The 17,327-nt window shown below is 38.6% G+C and overlaps 1 protein-coding gene across 8 annotated transcripts in view; it reads left to right on the forward strand.

Annotated features, from left to right (window-relative positions):
* Positions 1-17,327, forward strand: part of FAM13A (family with sequence similarity 13 member A) — a 273,179-nt gene that overhangs the window by 55,189 nt on the left and 200,663 nt on the right. For 5 of the 8 annotated variants that reach the window (XM_070392801.1, XM_070392775.1, XM_070392768.1 and 2 more), the window contains one exon: positions 6,913-7,090. The exons of 1 other annotated variant lie outside the window; for it this stretch is intronic. In XM_070392801.1, coding sequence (XP_070248902.1) covers positions 6,913-7,090 — 178 coding nt within the window. Of the gene's footprint in view, positions 1-6,912; positions 7,091-14,880; positions 14,937-17,327 lie in introns of those variants that run through there. 2 more of the 8 variants (XM_070392828.1, XM_070392820.1) reach the window with 2 other exon arrangements.

Here is a 17,327-nt window from a genome sequence, read left to right on the forward strand (position 1 = left end):
CAATACACACACTTCTGCATCTTACAGAATCTAATCAGAATGGTAAGATCGGTAGTTTCATTAATAGTGTCTAAGAATAGACTAATTAATTTTTATTGGTCACTTTATCATCTCGCCCTTTGAGAAATTTGTGTGGGGCCTCTGAGAAAGAACTTTGTCATGGGCAAGGGTTACGAGAGAGCTATAAAAACATAGCCTCTCGCTTTACATGGAAAAGTACAAATTCCATTAGTTATAAGACGTGATTATGAAGCTTCTCGTCACTCGAAAGAAGTGATTCCACTTCTGGAGAATGAAATGCAGAGGCGGTTTGTGATTGCTTTTCCCATTCTTCTGCGAGTGCATATTTAGAAAGAATGTAATTCACGTTTTTTATTCTCACTATTTTTAGAAAACATTTTGTGCCCGACATTCTTGTAGGCTCTTATTAAAATGTTGTTCCCCACACACACATATCCCAGGACCTAAGAAGCTATAATGTATGAGGGTTCCTACCCACTACTATTCATCAATTTTGCTTGTCGATTCAGAAAACATTTTTAAAATATTGACACGTATGAAACAGCTCATTCTGGTAGAGTACGTTGATCAACTCCTGTGCTCAGAGGTTGGACTGCCCGGACTTGAACTGCAGTTGAGCTCTGTGGTGGTTGTGTGGACATGGACAAGTTTTCATCTGTTTCAGTCTAGTTGTCTCTACGTGGGATTAGATTCCTGTTGCCGCTTTACCACGAACTTAGTGACTTAAAACAGCAAACATACGTTTATTATCTCATAGTGGGGTGTGAAGGCTCAGCTAGTTTCTCTATTCAGCTCTCACAAGACTAAAGTCAAGGTGTATGTTGGCCTGAGTTCTTACCCGACCAGACTCACTCAGGTCGTTAGCAGTCTTCAGTGCCACGTGGTTGTAGGACTGAGGTCCCTGTGTCCTTGCTGGCGTCTCCTCCGTTTCTAGGAGCTGTCCACATCCTTGAGCTTATGCCCTCTCTTTATCTCCAAAGTCAGCAACAGCTCATTGTTCTGTCTAATCAATTAGCAAGTTTTCATAAATCCTTTTGTGAAGCTTAATGAGGAAATAAAAAGCTACTTCAATAAATCTGGCGCCATGAGGCTAAGTATTTTGCTTGTTTTAATGGCTGACCTTCTCATGACTTTGAGATATATTGTGGTAGAGATTAGCATTCAGTTTGTTTGTTTTCTCCTTGAGGCTAAAATTGTAAGTACAGTATAACTTCATGGCCAGTGAAAAGTCAAAGCTCGTGACAAGCACTGGGATAAATGTCCAGGTTAGAGTTAGGTGTCACCCCTCATGTGATCTGGGTCCAGCATTACTGGTTACGCTTATCATCTTTTTCAACGAGAGCACATACTTGTCACCTGGTTCACTGGTTGCTGCTTACTCTGGAACAAAAGTTTTTATGGTACAGCCTTCTTTAAGTGCTGACTAATTTTCTCTGTGTACTGTGTAGATGCTGCTAGTTGAGTGTTTGTGTCTTTGCTTGAGAAATGGGTCAAATTTAGCCAAGAATGAATGAAAACTTTCAAGAAAACTTGAATAATTTGAAGTGGCACTTTTCCCTAAAAGAGAAAGTTTGTTCTTGTCCTAGGAAAAGGTTGATGTTAAGGAAAATGATGACTATTTCAGTTATTAACCATTATTCCATCTGCAAAGTTTTCTTAAACTTTCCAGACCCATGAATTAACACATTCTAATTTTGATTCCAATTCATAGAAATAACTTCAGGTTTCAAGTAGTTAAAATATTTTAAACAGCTTCAGGGATACATGTACTTCCATTTCTGAGGCCCTTCTGTGGAATTTCATTGCTGAGTATCCCTACTCTCCTACCATCAAATAACCCTTTTTTTTTTATCATTTAAATAACTTTCTTTAATCCAACTCCAACTTAACACTTTGAACCAGCTAGTTCTTTAAATAGATTAAATTATTTCACATTTCTTTCAGATATATTCAAGATATAGGAGTCTCTTAATTCCTATGCTAGTTTGTCTTACTGTGTCTTAAAGGTGTGTCATAAGTGTGTATCAGTCTATTAAAGCTATCTTTTTTTTCAATCCTCACTGGAGGATATTTTTTTCCATTGATTTTTTAGAGAGAGTGGTAGGGAGGGATAGGCAGAAAGAAAGAGAAACATTGCTGTGTGAGAGACACATGGATTGGTTGCCTCTCACACATGCCCCTACCGAGCAAACCTGTAACTCAGGTACCTGCCCTTGACCAAGAATCGAAACCACAACTCTTGGGTACATGGGCCGATGCTCTAACCACTTACCAACACTGGCCAGGGCTAAAACTATTTCTTAACCTCTTTTTATATGCAAGGAATTTATTGAGGGGCTTTAAGAGACATTTAAAACTGAGCCTCCAACTCTGAGCTCACATTTGCCAGTTTGTGGATTTTTATTTTTTAACGTAAACTGCCTATAAACATCAGACACATTCTCAGTGAGGCCTTCCTGAAAATCTTATTTATAATTTCAGTCACCATCCCTCACCAGGCTGGTACTCCCAGCTCCCCTAGCCCTGTTACTATATTTATTGTTTAACATCTCACCCACTAGACTCTAAGCTCGATGAAGGTAGAGGTTGGTTTGTTTGCTTGCTGCTGCATCACAAATGCCTAGAATTTTGCCTAGCATAGAATAAACCACTCAATAAAGACCTCTTGAATGATTGTTTCATACATGTATTTTACATAGATAAAACAACTTACATATGTAGAACAAACAAGACACATTTAAACTTTATCCAGAATCTGCACATGTCTTACCATCTCACTGCTATCGACCTGGTCCAGGGCCAGCTGGCTTTTACTTTTCGGGACTGTCACAGTAGTCCCCTACCTAGTCTCCCTGCTTTCGACTTTGCCCCTTAGAGCCTAGATTCAGCACAGCAGCCGGAGTGGCCCCTAAAGTAACATCCCCCCACAGCTCAAAACCCTCACTTAGGGTGGCAGTAGGGAGTGGGGGGGAGGCCATAGCTTAAAATAAGACTGTGTTGTCAGCCCTAGTCCTCCCCACACTGTCTCCTGACTTTATTTCCTACCACTCCCCCACCTATACCATGTGGCCCCAGCCCCAAGGCCCCCTCAGGGCCCCCTTTTCATTGCTTAGAATGCACTTCCCTCTTCCCTTCAGCTCTCTGCTTAGTGGTCCCCATATTAGAGAGGCCTTCCCTGACCCCTGACTGTGTTTCATGAAATAACATTCCCCACCCCTGCATAACGCGGCTTTATTTCCCCTTACCCTGCTTTATATTTCTTCATAGCACTTATGTTACTGATCGTTTGATTGTCTCTCCCCTTAATTTGAATATGTTTCATAAAAGCATGATGTTTCTTTTGTTCAGTGCCGTATCTTCAGCGTTGTCAGACACATAGAAAACACCTGGAAATATTATAGATAGTGTGCAATAAGTATATATCATGAATTAATGTGTATTAATTCATAGAAGCACTGCTAATTCTTTTTTATAATATGAAAACTCGAGGGAGCCATTGTAATTACCAATATAAATGCAAGAACATGAGTGAATAGGTAGTATTTATTATATTTAGGTATCAGCAAATCAAAAGATAATGAAAGTAATAATAAAGTAATTGTTATGAACTGTGTTTCTCACAAACATGAAAAGGCATCTGCTTATTAGGCACATTTGCACCCAGACTCCCAGACTCAGTGCTTTGCTGGGCATTCTCCTACATTTTCCTACAGGCTTCTCCAAAGGAGTCGAGCCGTGGTGATTCTCTGGTGTAGGAAGTCTTGCTGTAATGGTGCTATTTACCACATATTTCTGGAAGGCAGTGCAAACTGCAGATTCTCAGTATGTTAGCACATAATTAATCAGTATGAAAAGAAGTGAGAAGAAATATGCTAATAAAGAAAGGCCTTTACTGCACTGTCAGTATGTTTAAAGAAAGATTCAGGAGGTCCATTGTGACTATTGAAGGTTTGAATGTGGTATGTAAAACCACTGAAGTAGAGGACACTCAAGATTCTCGCCCAGTGAGTGAATCAGTGAATCCATCTTCCATCAGAGGAAATGGAAGTTTGGGGGCATAGAATGAGATGAAGATAAGACATGTTTTCCTCAATTACTTTTGTTTTTTTGAGAATATGTTTAGTGATTCTTCCATTCATGCCATAAAGGATTTAATATTATTTTAATAAGCTTGAGAGTCTCTGAATATATCTGTTTCCATTCCCATTATTTGTCCATTTTATTTCCTTGGGAAGATTATTTATTGCATTTCAAAAATTGGAAGTAAGTGATGAAAATGCTACATTTTTAAGGATGCTGTTGTCATAAATTCATAACTATTTGAGAATTTATTTTATTTGACGAGGTGTCTTCGCATGCAAGGGTTTGAAATTTCATTTCAGACAGAGGCCAGCAGCCCATTCATCTCCAGGGCTTTTGGAATTCTATTGCTTGTACCCTTAATTGTACACTTTTATATTTTTTTAACTTTATATATTTAAATATTTACAGGTGTTTAATCTTAACTTTTATTGTTCCTATTCTCTATATACATATAGAGGTTAATTTGTTCTTTGCAAAGCAGTATTATTTATATGTAAACTTGTAGTTTCATACAATAACCCAACAATTTCACTCTTCAATGTATACCCCAAGATGCACTCTTGGGGTTATGTACAGAAATGATCCTTGCAGCACTGTCCCCAGGAAATATTTGAAACAACCCAAATAACCTTTAAGAGGGGAGTGGATAAACTGTGGTAAAGGCAGAATGGAATATTATACAACGAATGAATATTGTAAAATGTACTACAGCCTCTTGTAATAACGCGAATGAAGCTTAGTAATAAATTGCTTCCAGCAATAACTTTTTATAAAGACAACTCAAACATAAATATACAGTCACAATGGAAGCAGGAAAATGATGAGCAAGGAAGTCGGGATGATGTAAACCGCAGTTGTAAACAGAGAAAACACACCCATGAAAACATCGAGACTCACTTTGGATTAATCACTGTAAAAAAAAAAAAAAGCAAAATAGAATTACATTTTCTCTTCATAGTTATTTATCTATCTAATATGCAGATATGAGAAATGGTTAGTCTTTAATTAGTTTTTAATAACCTCCAAATGTAATTATTTCCCTTTCTTACTTCTGGTCAAGTAAATCTTGACTCTGCTAGTCAAGATCTTTATGCAGTGGGGAAGAATGCCATCATAAGCAACATACTACATGGATTATCAAAGTATTTGAATATGATTTATTTCATTTTTAAAAGTAACTTAATATGAAAAGCCTCTAATATCAAGAAATCTATTTCACCCTAAAAATTAGTTTATTGGATCACATTGTTTGTGGTCAGTAAGAAATAATAATTCTGATTATAAATAGAATGTTTTCCAAAACAGTTCTAACAAAGATGGAAATCTACACGTTTCTGGCATTGCTGTTTAGTAGCATCACTTGTTCTAACATTCATAAAGGTGAAATGGGCTCGTATTGAAGGCATTCCATTTCAGCCTCAGTGTGGTCATAAAACCACACCTCAACAGAGGTAAAGTAAAAGGAGCTATTAATACATACTTATAGCATTTAGTATGTGTCAATCACTCTTTTAAGTACAAGTATTTCATTTAATCCCCATCACAACCCTATAAGATAGTTAATATTACCACTTAAAAATAAGGAAACAATTTAGTAAAGTCTAAGGTCACATAGGTACAGCAGTCTAGTCACCCCATATTCAAGGAGGAGACATACAACACACACCCCCAGTGGATGCCTGAAACCTGCAGATAGTACCTAACCCTATACATACGATGTTTTTTCCTATACATTTATACCTATGGTAAATTTATAAATTAGGCACAGTAAGATATTAACAACAGTAATAACAAATAATAAAATAGACCAATCATGCTATACTGTAATAAAAATTTTGTGAATTTGCGCTCTCTCTCTCTCTCTCTCTTTCTCTCTCTCTCTCTCCAGTAATTTTTATATTTTCAGTCCAGACTTATTTCTGTGTAATTTTTCCTTTCTTTCAGTAAATGGCTCAGTGTTACTCATTACAGGGGGTCGGTCCCCCGCTAAAGTCTCCGTGTAGGCTCAATGCTTTCTGGTGCAGCACTGTTGTTGTTGTCCATTGGAACTTGTTTTCTGTTCACGTGTTCTACCCTGAAGCCATCTAATGCTTTCCCATCTTAATTAAGCACTTATGTACTGTGGCCATAACTTTTGGAGTTTGAGGTGCAAGGGAAAACTAGCATGAATTCCTTCTTATTTCTTCACAATTTCAGGAATACAAGGTTTGTTCTTACTATAGTAGATCATAGGAACCTCAGATATGATTTTTCTTAAGTCGAGAACTTTCATCTTTTCACTTAAAGGAACCCATTTCATGCAGTGAATAAAGCTCTTGGTTTTCAGCATGTCTTGAATAAGTTAGGAATTCTTTAACATTTCAAAAAGTTAAATGCTTAAGGAGCATAGGAAAAGCAAAAGTGAGTGCCCTTTTTTGTTTTGTTGTGTTAATCCTCACCCAAGGATTCTATTGATTATAGGGAGAGAAGAAGAGAGAGGGAAGGACAGAGAGAAACACATGTGAGAAAAACACATCGAGATTGGTTGCCTCCTGCAAGAGCCCCTACCAGGGCCCTGGCTGGGGAGGAGCCTGCAGCCAAGGTACATGCCCTTGACTGGAATCGAAACCGAAACCAGAATTTTGGTCCGCAGGCTGACACTCTATCCATTGAGCCAAACCGGCTAGGGCCAAAAGTGCCCTTTTTGATGGCCTATCTCAATCTTTAGGAATCTTTTTTCTGAATAAAGTGTTAGAATTTAAATATCTGTGTATTTTTGTTATTGTCGCAGTGAAATATGCCTGAGTACATTTTTATTTTTCTTTTCAGATGACACAAATGATGCTCAGGAGAATAGCTTAAGAGCCTTAATAAAAGAGCTGCCAGACACGCACTACTGCCTCCTCAAGTACCTCTGCCAGTTCTTGACAAAGGTAGCCAAGCACCATGTGCAGAATCGCATGAATGTCCACAATCTCGCCACTGTATTTGGGCCCAATTGCTTTCAGTAAGTCAGTGGAGTTTTGCTTTAAATATTATCACATACCCCTTTTCTTTTAGCATTGCCTGAAATGACTGGGATGTAGATGCCTACTATTTCAAACCAGAAAGTCAACCAATTGTGTTGGAGAAGTTCCATCTTGCTATTGGGCATTTTAGCCTCATTTTTTGTCCCAATTTTTAAGAAGGCAGGTGATACCCTCTATGAAACCATCATTTGTAATATTTCAAACAACCTTATTTAAAATTCTGAAAATAAGCTTTACTTTCACTAAAAAAGGGCATTAAAAAATTTAATCGAAACATTGATTAGCAGAAAGGAAAGGAAAACGATGTAGGGCATAATTTCTTTAATAGTGATAAAGTTCAAAACATTGCTAATGGATGGAAAATTACAAGCGGAATATGTCAGTGACAGAAAAATGTAACCTCAGCTACATTTATTTATTTTCTAGGAATAAACTAGACTAGAAATAAACTAGTTTCTGTGGTGGGTGCTACATCACTAGCCACAAGAATTTTTTGTAAAGCTTTATTTTTTATTTTCCCTGTTAATCCTTAAAGCTCTTTAAAGTATGAAACATGACCTTGCAATCCAGGAATTTTGCTTTTCACTCTCCTATTAATCCCTGCTGATATAAAACACATTCCTTCTAGTTATAGGGAAAGAAAAAGAGAGAAAACACTCCTCACACTTTAAAGGGTCTCAGAAATTCTCAGGAAGTCTTTTGTTTTTTCCTTAGTAGTGTATCTACTTATCCACTCCATTAGTCTGCAGACCCATTCAGCTGCCCAGAACTAGTAATTTTACAGCGGGAGAAACACTGTCTAAATATAAACTCTGGCTTAGATCATAGTGGCTGCAGGCTTCAGGACCTTTGCAGCCTACTAGAGGGAGAAGTTCTGCCTTAATAATGATCCCCTTTGTAACCTTAGATATTTAAATTTTAAATAACAGCATCTCATAGGATATGTTAGCGTCTCATAAATAAATGTCTCAAACACAGGCTCCACTAATTCTTATCTTACTCAGGAGCTCTATGGTAGTAAAAAAGCTGTATTTCCTTGTGTGTTTATCTGCAGAGTAAACTTTGGTAACTTGCATCTAAGAAATAAAGGTAAGTAGAAAATATTACTCATCAATTTTGAAACCCTAGGTTCTAGAAGAGGTGAAAGCAAATTGCAAATAGAATGCTTATTTAATAACACACAGATGCATATCTCATTGCTGGCTTACTGGATTGGGCTTGATCTGGAATTTCTGACAACCTGCTTCAATTAGTAAAAATACCAAATAAGTGATGAGTTTTTATTATAGAGTCTACTAATGATTATAGCTTAACAATTTTTTATTGTGATAAAATATACATAACAGGTCTGGTGGGTGTGCTCAGTGGTTAGAACGTCAGCTCTTGCACCAAAGCATTGTGGGTTAGATTCACAGTCAAGGGCACATCCCTGGGTTGCAGGTTCGATCCCCAGCCCTGGTCAGGGCACATGTGGGAGGCAACCAATCAATGTGTCTCTTTCACATCAATGTTTCTCTCTCTTCCCTCACTCCCTTCCACTCTCTTTATTATTATTATTATTTTTTAGAACCTTCCACTCTCTTTAAAAATCAGTGGAAAAAATATCCTCGGATGAGGATTAAAACACATACACACATATGTACATAACAAAATTTACCATTTTAACCATTTTTAAATAAACAGTTCAGTGGCACTAAGTATATTTCTATTGCTCTGATCTATTAATTGGTATGTATTTCTAAACTTATGGATGTAGACATCACTACCAGGTCCTTTTCTCATTGAAATAGGCTATAATAATTGTAACATATAGTGTTTATTGAGCGCTTAAAAAGTACTGTACTGTCTCATTTATCTAATTGTTTCTAAAGAGGTAGAAATGGTTATTTTTTTTTTGAAGTTCCTCTAACTACATCAGGGAAAAGTAGACACTTCAACTCTAATGACCACAGTTAGTCTGTTTACAGTATGTTATAAAAATGGTCAGTGGAAAGCTGCTATTCAAGGACAACTATGAACCATGAACCACTAAAAGACAAACAAAGGCAATACTTTTCTTAATAACTAATGTGAATACACTGTATAGTCAATAGATGAGGAAGATTTATTTCTAATAGATATGGGAACATCCTCATGAAATAATTTTTAAAAGAATATAAAATTTTAGATACAAAATAATGTCTATGAAATATATAACCATATAAATGAAAAGAAATACACAAACAATATATGATTGTTTGGTGTTCTGGATGCCGGGCTTCTGGGTGACTCTTCTTTTTTAAAAAATATATTTTTATATTTAAATTTATTTAAAAAAATTTTATTTAATTTCTGAGAGAGAGTGAGTGATAGAAATATCAATGATGAGAGAGAATCATTGATCAGCTACCTCCTGCACTCCCTCCCCCCATTGGGGACCGAGCCAACAACCTGGGCATGTGCCTGACTGGGAATTGAACCATGACTTCCTGGTTCATAGGTTGACACTCAACCACTGAACCACACCGGCTGGGCTCTAGGTGGCTCTTAATTATGAGGGTTTCAACATGTTTATCTATTTACAGGTTTATTAAATTTAGATGATTGGGTAATATTATTTTAAAATATTCAAACAGAGAGTTATATAGAATAAAAATAAAGTATCTTCCATTAGTTCCTCCCATTGTAACCACCTCCCTAGAAATAAAATCAGTAACCAGTAGGTATATATCCTTCCATCCCTCTTTCTGAACACAGCAATAATCTATTTTTAAATATAAATTAGATCCTGGTGCATAGGTTGTGAAGCTTGATTGTTTTTATGGTAGAACTTGAACTCTTAATATAATTTATACTTCATTCTTTTTAAAGTATTGAATAGTGTGAAATTTGCTGTAGTTTATCTATTTAACTATTGATGAGCACTGAGGTTGTTGTCATTAAAAAAAAAACCAACCAGTTACTGTATATGGTGCCAGGTGGGTGTTGGAAATACAGGGAGAACACTTTATAAAGTATATGATTGTCTAACCACTATGCTGTAAACCTGAAACCAATACAAAGTAATATTAAAAGTAACTGTTATTGAAAAACAAAACAAAAACAATTTAACCATCAATTAAAAAATGGTTAAAAACAAAACAAAACAGTTGCAGTGAACCTCGAGTGTGACTCTGTGTACACATGCAACTGTTTCTTTAGAATGATGTCCTAGAAGTGGACCTGTGCCACTGAGGAGTTTACACTTTTTATAATATACTATGGCAATAATATAATGATGTTTTTATAGTATAAAATAATAATATAAGATGTCTTATAGCATAATATTTTCATAGTATACTGTGGCATAGAAATAAGTATTTTTCTATGAAAAATTCATCAAACTTTATGCTGGGGTCCAATCCCAGCGGGTCCAGGGGTCCCCAAAGGTGTGGACGGAGTCGGCGAAGAAGGAATGACACAAAGACAGCCTTCAGTTGATCAGCAGCCTAGTCAGGACCTATAGCCAGGATCTCCAGCCAAAGTTCTGGTCGGAGCTCTGGTTAGGAACTGATGAGGTTCTGATGTTTATTGTCTTGTTACATCCATATTTATACCAGCCGATTTTAATCCTGTCAATTTCTATTACAAAGGTTAGGGCGTTTCTTATCTCCATTCCAGGGAGTAAAGGTTATGTAGCTTAACTACCCGCCTGGCACTTAATTAAGGGGTTGTATCCCCTCCCTAACCTCAGGGAAAGATCCCCACCTGGGGAAACAACCTTTCTCGGAGAGGTGACCTTGGTTAAAACACGTGGCGCTAAAGAGAGCAAACATATTAAGAACAATATGCTATATATGCCAGGTCCCTTGAAACATATGCTGTGCAGATGTTTCTTTCCTGCAGCGACTGTGTCAAGCAGCAAGGATGGACCGGCTCCCGGCAACTTTAGACTGTAAACTATATATTTTCTATATCATTATTTCTAAAGAATTTTGTAATATCCCAGTTTCTTTTGTGTGTGTGTGTTTCTTTGTTGTTGTTAATCCTCACCCGAGGATATTTTCCCCATTGATTTTTAGGGAGAGTGGAAGAGAGAGGGAAACACAGAGAAAAACATCAATGTGAGAAAAACACACATTGATTGGTTGCCTCCTGCATGAGCTCTAACCAGGGCCATGGCCAGGGCCAGAGAGGAGCCTGTAACCGAGGTATGTGCCCTTGACCAGAATTGAACCCAGGACCCGTTGGTCCAATGCTCTCTCCACTGAGCTAAACCGACTAGGGCCGTAATATCCCAGTTTCTAAGATAACTAAAAATTCTGATAAAGGATATTATTATTATTTTAAGATGAACATTTTGTTTCCTTTTTTAAATATATTTATATTGATTTTAGAGAGGAGGGGAGAGGGAGAGAGAGATAGAAACATCAATGATGAGATAGAATCACTGATTGGCTGCTTCCTTCATGCCCCCTACTGGGGATCGAGCCACAACCTGGGCATGTGCCCTTGACCGGAATCGAACTAGGGACAGTTCACAGGCCAATGCTCTATCCACTGAGCCAAACCGGCTAGGGCTAAAGGATATTATTATTCTTAGAGATTAGCAAGAATTGTTTTCCCAAAGTTTTGATAGCTTTTAAAATGGGTATCATGACATAAAAGAAAATTAGCCTAGTCCTTGTTCTGCCATTGGTAGGTTTGACCTTCTGCATTATTTATTTTTCTGTTACATTTTCTGTAAAATGGGACCGACAAAGTTTGCTTTGAAGCTAAGCAAGACCATAGAGAAAGTCCTGGTGCATAGTGGACAATTGGTAGAGTGGTGTTGGAATATTTGCATATATAATTACATTATGGGAAAGATCAAGTCTTACAGATTTGTCCCATCATATCACTTAATGAAGTGGGCTCCTTCGAAACATGAGACTAAAGACAGGACATTCTTCTTACCGCAGTTGTCTTAGTTTTCACTTTCTTCATGCAAAAAAGTACAAGCTCCTTACAGTATTATGAATGCTTCTTAATACCTAAAGAAAAATTTTTTCTTGTCCAATAAAACTTCTAAATACAAACCAACTTCTTCAACTTAGTTCTTATAATAGAAGCATGACTTCCTAAAATTGCCCTGGAACTGCCTACCTCCCAGACTGATCTGCTGCCAGGAACTGACCCTCCACCTGCCTTGGGAACGCTGGGTCCTTCTTGGCTGCTGCCTTGCAGCTGAGTCAACCAGCCACCTGCCCTGAGTTTCTGGCTTCCCCAGTGACTTTGAACGCCATACTAGGATCTCAATTCCTGATAGGCTGCCAGAGGGGCTAGATATGCCACCTGGGCGGGAGAACAGTTAAATCCCTTTGCTAAAGGGAAACAGGAGTCAGGGGAAACGTAGGCACATCTCTTCTTTCCCCCACCGGCGGAATCCATCTGCTGAATTCCAGACTGCCGAACCAGGTGTCTGTCACGCAAACTGTTGTGTGTCATTGGGGTTCTTTTTTGAAGTCACTATTTTGCATCCCTACTTGCCTCCTTCCCTCACCCATGCTGCCCTGTATTCCTACTCCCAAAATAATACACCAGCATCCTTGTCCTTGACTTAGTCTCTGTTTTCTTGTGAATCTGCCCTAAGGCAATGTACTCCTGAGGACACAGCAGGAGGAAACCTATTTTCTTAAGATATACATTAAGAATTTAAAGTATAATGTTGACTGTGATTTTTCTTCTCACACGCTGACTTTGGAAACGAATTTTCTCATAAACAGCAACTCCATGTGTCAACCAATGCTCTGTGGTGCCAAATCAGTGCCCACAGGAGTCCCCAGTTTGAGGAGCGGTGAAGAAGGAAACTTGATGCAGTGCAAAACAGCTCAGTTATGGTGCAGCACGGCTGTGAAAACACGACTGTAGAACAGCTCTGGGGCCAGGCCCCTCTCTGGCTAGACAGCTTTGCTCTGCCCCTTTTGATGGTCTGGTCTGCTCTGCCCAGGGCTGGTCTGCCTTATGCTGCCCTGTGCTGCTCCGCTCTAGTCCGCCCCATTTGCTTCACGCTTCTCTGGCGAGGCATCTTGGGTGTTTCAGCTCAATCAGGGAGATTCAGTCTTCATTTGGTAGAAGGGGAAAGTAGGCTTCTGGAGCCAGAGAAAAGCTGGACAGAAGTCCTTGCCTCTGTTCCCTGATTGGTCAGTCCTTATACAAATGAGGACTCCAAATTCTCACAGTGTGGTTGGTCCAAAATGCACTGTCCTGATTGGTCAGAATAGAGCTGCTCTGATTAGCCAGAGCTGTGTAGCTCCAATTGGACAGGAAAGCCTCAAGTCTTATTAGTTGAAATAGGCTTTGTAAGGCTGGCTCAGATGGCAGAAACACTGCAGCAGGCAGTCCGGCTCTGGCTTCTTCATGAAGTGCCGTTTGGCTAGAGGCCCCTCTACAGAAATGGCTGCTGGGGTCTGTTTTTAAACATTTGAGCCCAGTTAGCCACCAGGAGTCCATCTTTTTTCCCCCACAGGATTCACAATTGTAAATATTATACTTTCCAATCTATATATATAAAAGCCTAAGCGATGGACGACCTGGTGGTCAGCTATGACGTGCACTGACCACCAGGGGGCAGACGCTCAATGAAGGAGTGCCACTCAGCTGACAGATGGACACCAGATGCCAGGCTCACAGGAGGCAAGTGCAGCTGCGGCAGCACGAACCTCTCCCGTGGACTCTCCCCCTGCACACCCGAGTGGCGCAGGCTCAGTGGGGCCTGGATGAGCGGGAGTGGTGCAGTGCCCAGCCTGGGCTCGGGCTCCTCCCTGGCCACCTGCCGCTTCATGCACTACTTCGTGCTGTGCGGGATCGACGCGCTGGTGGGTAAGGCCAGGCTGCAGTGGCGCAGAGGTCCACTGATCCCTGCAGGCCAGTCCAAGGGACCCTACTGTGCACAAATCTGTGCACCGGGCCTCTAGTATTATATGACTCCTTCAAATTTGAAATTTCCTTTGACAAAACAGTGTTCAAAGCTGGGATGAATATTAGAAAAACCTAAATATTTGTATGTACTGTTATTTAGAGTTAATTTAAAAATGTGTTTGTTAAATGACATTGATGAAGAAACCAAAGACTCCCTAATGAATTAGCTCAGTTTTTTTTTTTTTTTTGGTTGTTAATATTCTTGACACTATGTTCAACTCATTGTGCATATTTAGTTTCCATCATTTAAGAACATTAATAACCACATTTTTAATATTCAATAATTAAAACACTGACTAATTGTTGTGATGGTAAGCCATTTTGATCAAATTCTTCATTTTTTTATTTCTTTGCCTTTAGTCTGTAGCTTTGTAAATTAATCCTATCCCTTCAAACAAGTATTTCATTGCTAATCAATAAGGTAATCAGTAATATAATAGGTATTTCCAGAGCTTAAAAGAGATAAATAAATTTTTTATCAATTTTTTATTTTGGGTGATAATCCTTCCATGTATGCTTCTATCCAAGATGCTACATTTTTGCCTGGTGTCCACATAAAAAAGGTTTGTGGTTTATTTTTGTTAATCCTCACCTGAAGATTTTTTTCCATTAATTTTTTTTATTGTGATGAAAAACATATACAATTTTCCATCTTTTTTTTTCAATTATAGTTCACATTCAATATTATTCAGTCTCTATGCGGTCTCCACCTTCAGTCCTTGGGTATCAGGGTTCTCTCCTGTGAGTTTTCCATTGATTATTCAGGAAGCCTTTCCATATTTCACTTGTAATTCCAGCTTGTTCCTGGGAGCATTCCATTGATTTTTAAAGAGAGTGGAAGGGAGGAGGAGAGACAGAAAAAGAGAAGCATCCATTGGTTCCCTCCTGTGTGAGCCTGCAAGAGAGGTACGTGTCCTTGACTGGAGTCGAACCCTGGTTCAGTCCGCAGGCCAATGCTCTATCCACTGAGCCAAACCAGCCAGGGCTAAAAAAGTTTTTAAAGCTGCTATTGGTCTTCTTCAAATCTTGCAGAAAAATAGCACAGTAAGTTAATCTTACCAAATCACTAATTTATAACCTGTAGTTGCACGATTGATGTGTGTGTGTATAATTAGGTATTTGGACAACATTAGATGAGATCAACTAAATTTGCAGACACAAACAGGATGTGTAACCAGATAAACCTATAATGTTGCTGTTACCTTACTTGTTAGCTACTGCTAAGCAGCTTTGTTTAGTTTGTAGCCCAGGATTTCACTTTTGGAAAATGGATCATTTGGATTGAAAAGTGTAGACAACTGACATTTTTTAAAATTAAGCCCTGGCCCTAATCTCTCATAGTCATATATTTATAACCTGTTAACAAATCTATTTATAAAATGCAGGTTGTTCATTTAATTTTTTACACAATTGTTTTTATATTGCCATTCTCCATAACATGTGTCTGGCATATTAAAGAACTAGAGTCCCGGTGCATGAATTCGTGCACCAGTGGGGTCCCTCGGCCTGGCCTGCGGAATCAGCCGAAACTGGTTTTCTGACATCCCCCGAGGGGTCCTGGATTGTGACAGAGTGCAGGCCAAGCCGAGGGACCCCACCAGTGAATGATCGGGGCTGGGTAAGGATTGCAGGAGGTTGGCCAGCCAGGGAGGGACCACAGTAGGGCTCCAGGGCGTGTCTGGCCCGTCTGACTCAGTCCCAATTGGCTGGACCCCAGCAGCAAGCTCACCTACAGGTCGGAGCATCTTCCCTTTGGTGGTCAGTGCACATCATAGCGACTGGTCAACTGTCTGCCCCCTGGTGGTCAGTGTACATCATAGTGAGCAGCTGAGTGGCCTTAGCATATTATTAGCATATTACACTTTGATTGGTTGAACGGTCAACTGGATGAACGGACATTTAGCATATTAGGCTTTTATTATATAGGATGAGTGATTGGAAAGTTTGGCCTTTTCTCTGTTGAAACCTGTGCCAGCCCTTTCCAGTGGTTACTTATCTCCTGCACTCTGTGTTATCAATCCCCCTGTCACTGGTAACTATGATAATTGATTTTTCAGTTGCCCCTTTTTTAAAAAAATGCATATAAGTTTATTTTTATTACAAAAGTAACATGTTTGTTGTAAAAAAACATTTTCAAAACAAAAAGCACAAGAATAAAGATGAAAATGAAAATCATCGCCCTAGCTGGTTTGGCTCAATGGATAGAGCATCAGCCTGTGGACTAAATGGTCCCAGGTTCCATTCCAGTCAAGGGCACATGTCAGGTTTGTGGGTTCGATCCCTAGTAGGGGGCCTGCAGGAGACAGCCGATCAATGATTCTTTCTCATCATTGATGTTTCCATCTCTCTCTCTCTTTCTCCCTTCCTCTCTGAAGTCAATAAAAATACATTTTTTAAAAATCATCTATAATTCTATTACCTAGATTCAGTTACTGTTCACACTTTAAGGTTATGTGCTTCCATATTCTTTTCTCTGTGTGATCACATATATATTTATGTTTGATTAAAGATGGAGTAATAAAGTAATACTGCATTATAACCTTGATTTTAAAACTTAATGTCATCTATTATGGCATTTTTCCATGCATATAAGTATAATTCTATGTCATCATTTCTACTGACAGCATAGCATTGTGATCTTTTGATCAATATTCTTTATTTAAGCTATCCCCTACAAATGGCATTTCTTTTTTTTTTTCTCAGCAGTAAAAATAGATAACATTTATTGAGTGCTCATTAAGTTCTGGGCAGTGTTCTAAGTGCTTTTCATTTCTTTTCTCTATACAAGAAGAAACTGAAGCACAGAAAGTTTAACTTGCTCAAGGTCACATGGCAAGGAAGAGGTTAGGGCCAGAATTCTGAATCCAGACAGCCTGGCTCCTCCGCTCCAAGCTCTTAATCACTGCTCTGTTTCCCTATAAACAGCTTTGCAGTGACTATGCTTGAACATACATTTTTCACTCTTAACTAATTCTTTTCTTTGGATGTACTTTTAGAAGTAGACTTGCTTAGTCAAAGAATATTGATATCAGATTTTTTTCTTCATTGAAAAGTTACACCAGTTTGTAAGCAGCAGTCTATGTGTGTGTCCCCTTTCCCACACCTCCTCCAATACTGGTGTTGTTATTCTTTTTAATATTTGCCAATATAATAAGCAAATTTAAATTTTTTTCTCATTTGATTACTGTGAGGTTTATCATATGCTAAAGCCTATTTTTCCATATAGTTTTTCTTTTGTAAATTGCCTTTTCTATTCTCAGTTTTTCTAAGCTGGTGCTGTTTTTTGTTGTTGCTTTT

The sequence above is a fragment of the Myotis yumanensis genome, unplaced genomic scaffold (assembly GCF_028538775.1).
Source record: "Myotis yumanensis isolate MYYU_CA2020_CCGP unplaced genomic scaffold, mMyoYum1.0.hap1 SCAF_1, whole genome shotgun sequence".
Classification (NCBI taxonomy): Eukaryota; Metazoa; Chordata; class Mammalia; order Chiroptera; family Vespertilionidae; genus Myotis; species Myotis yumanensis.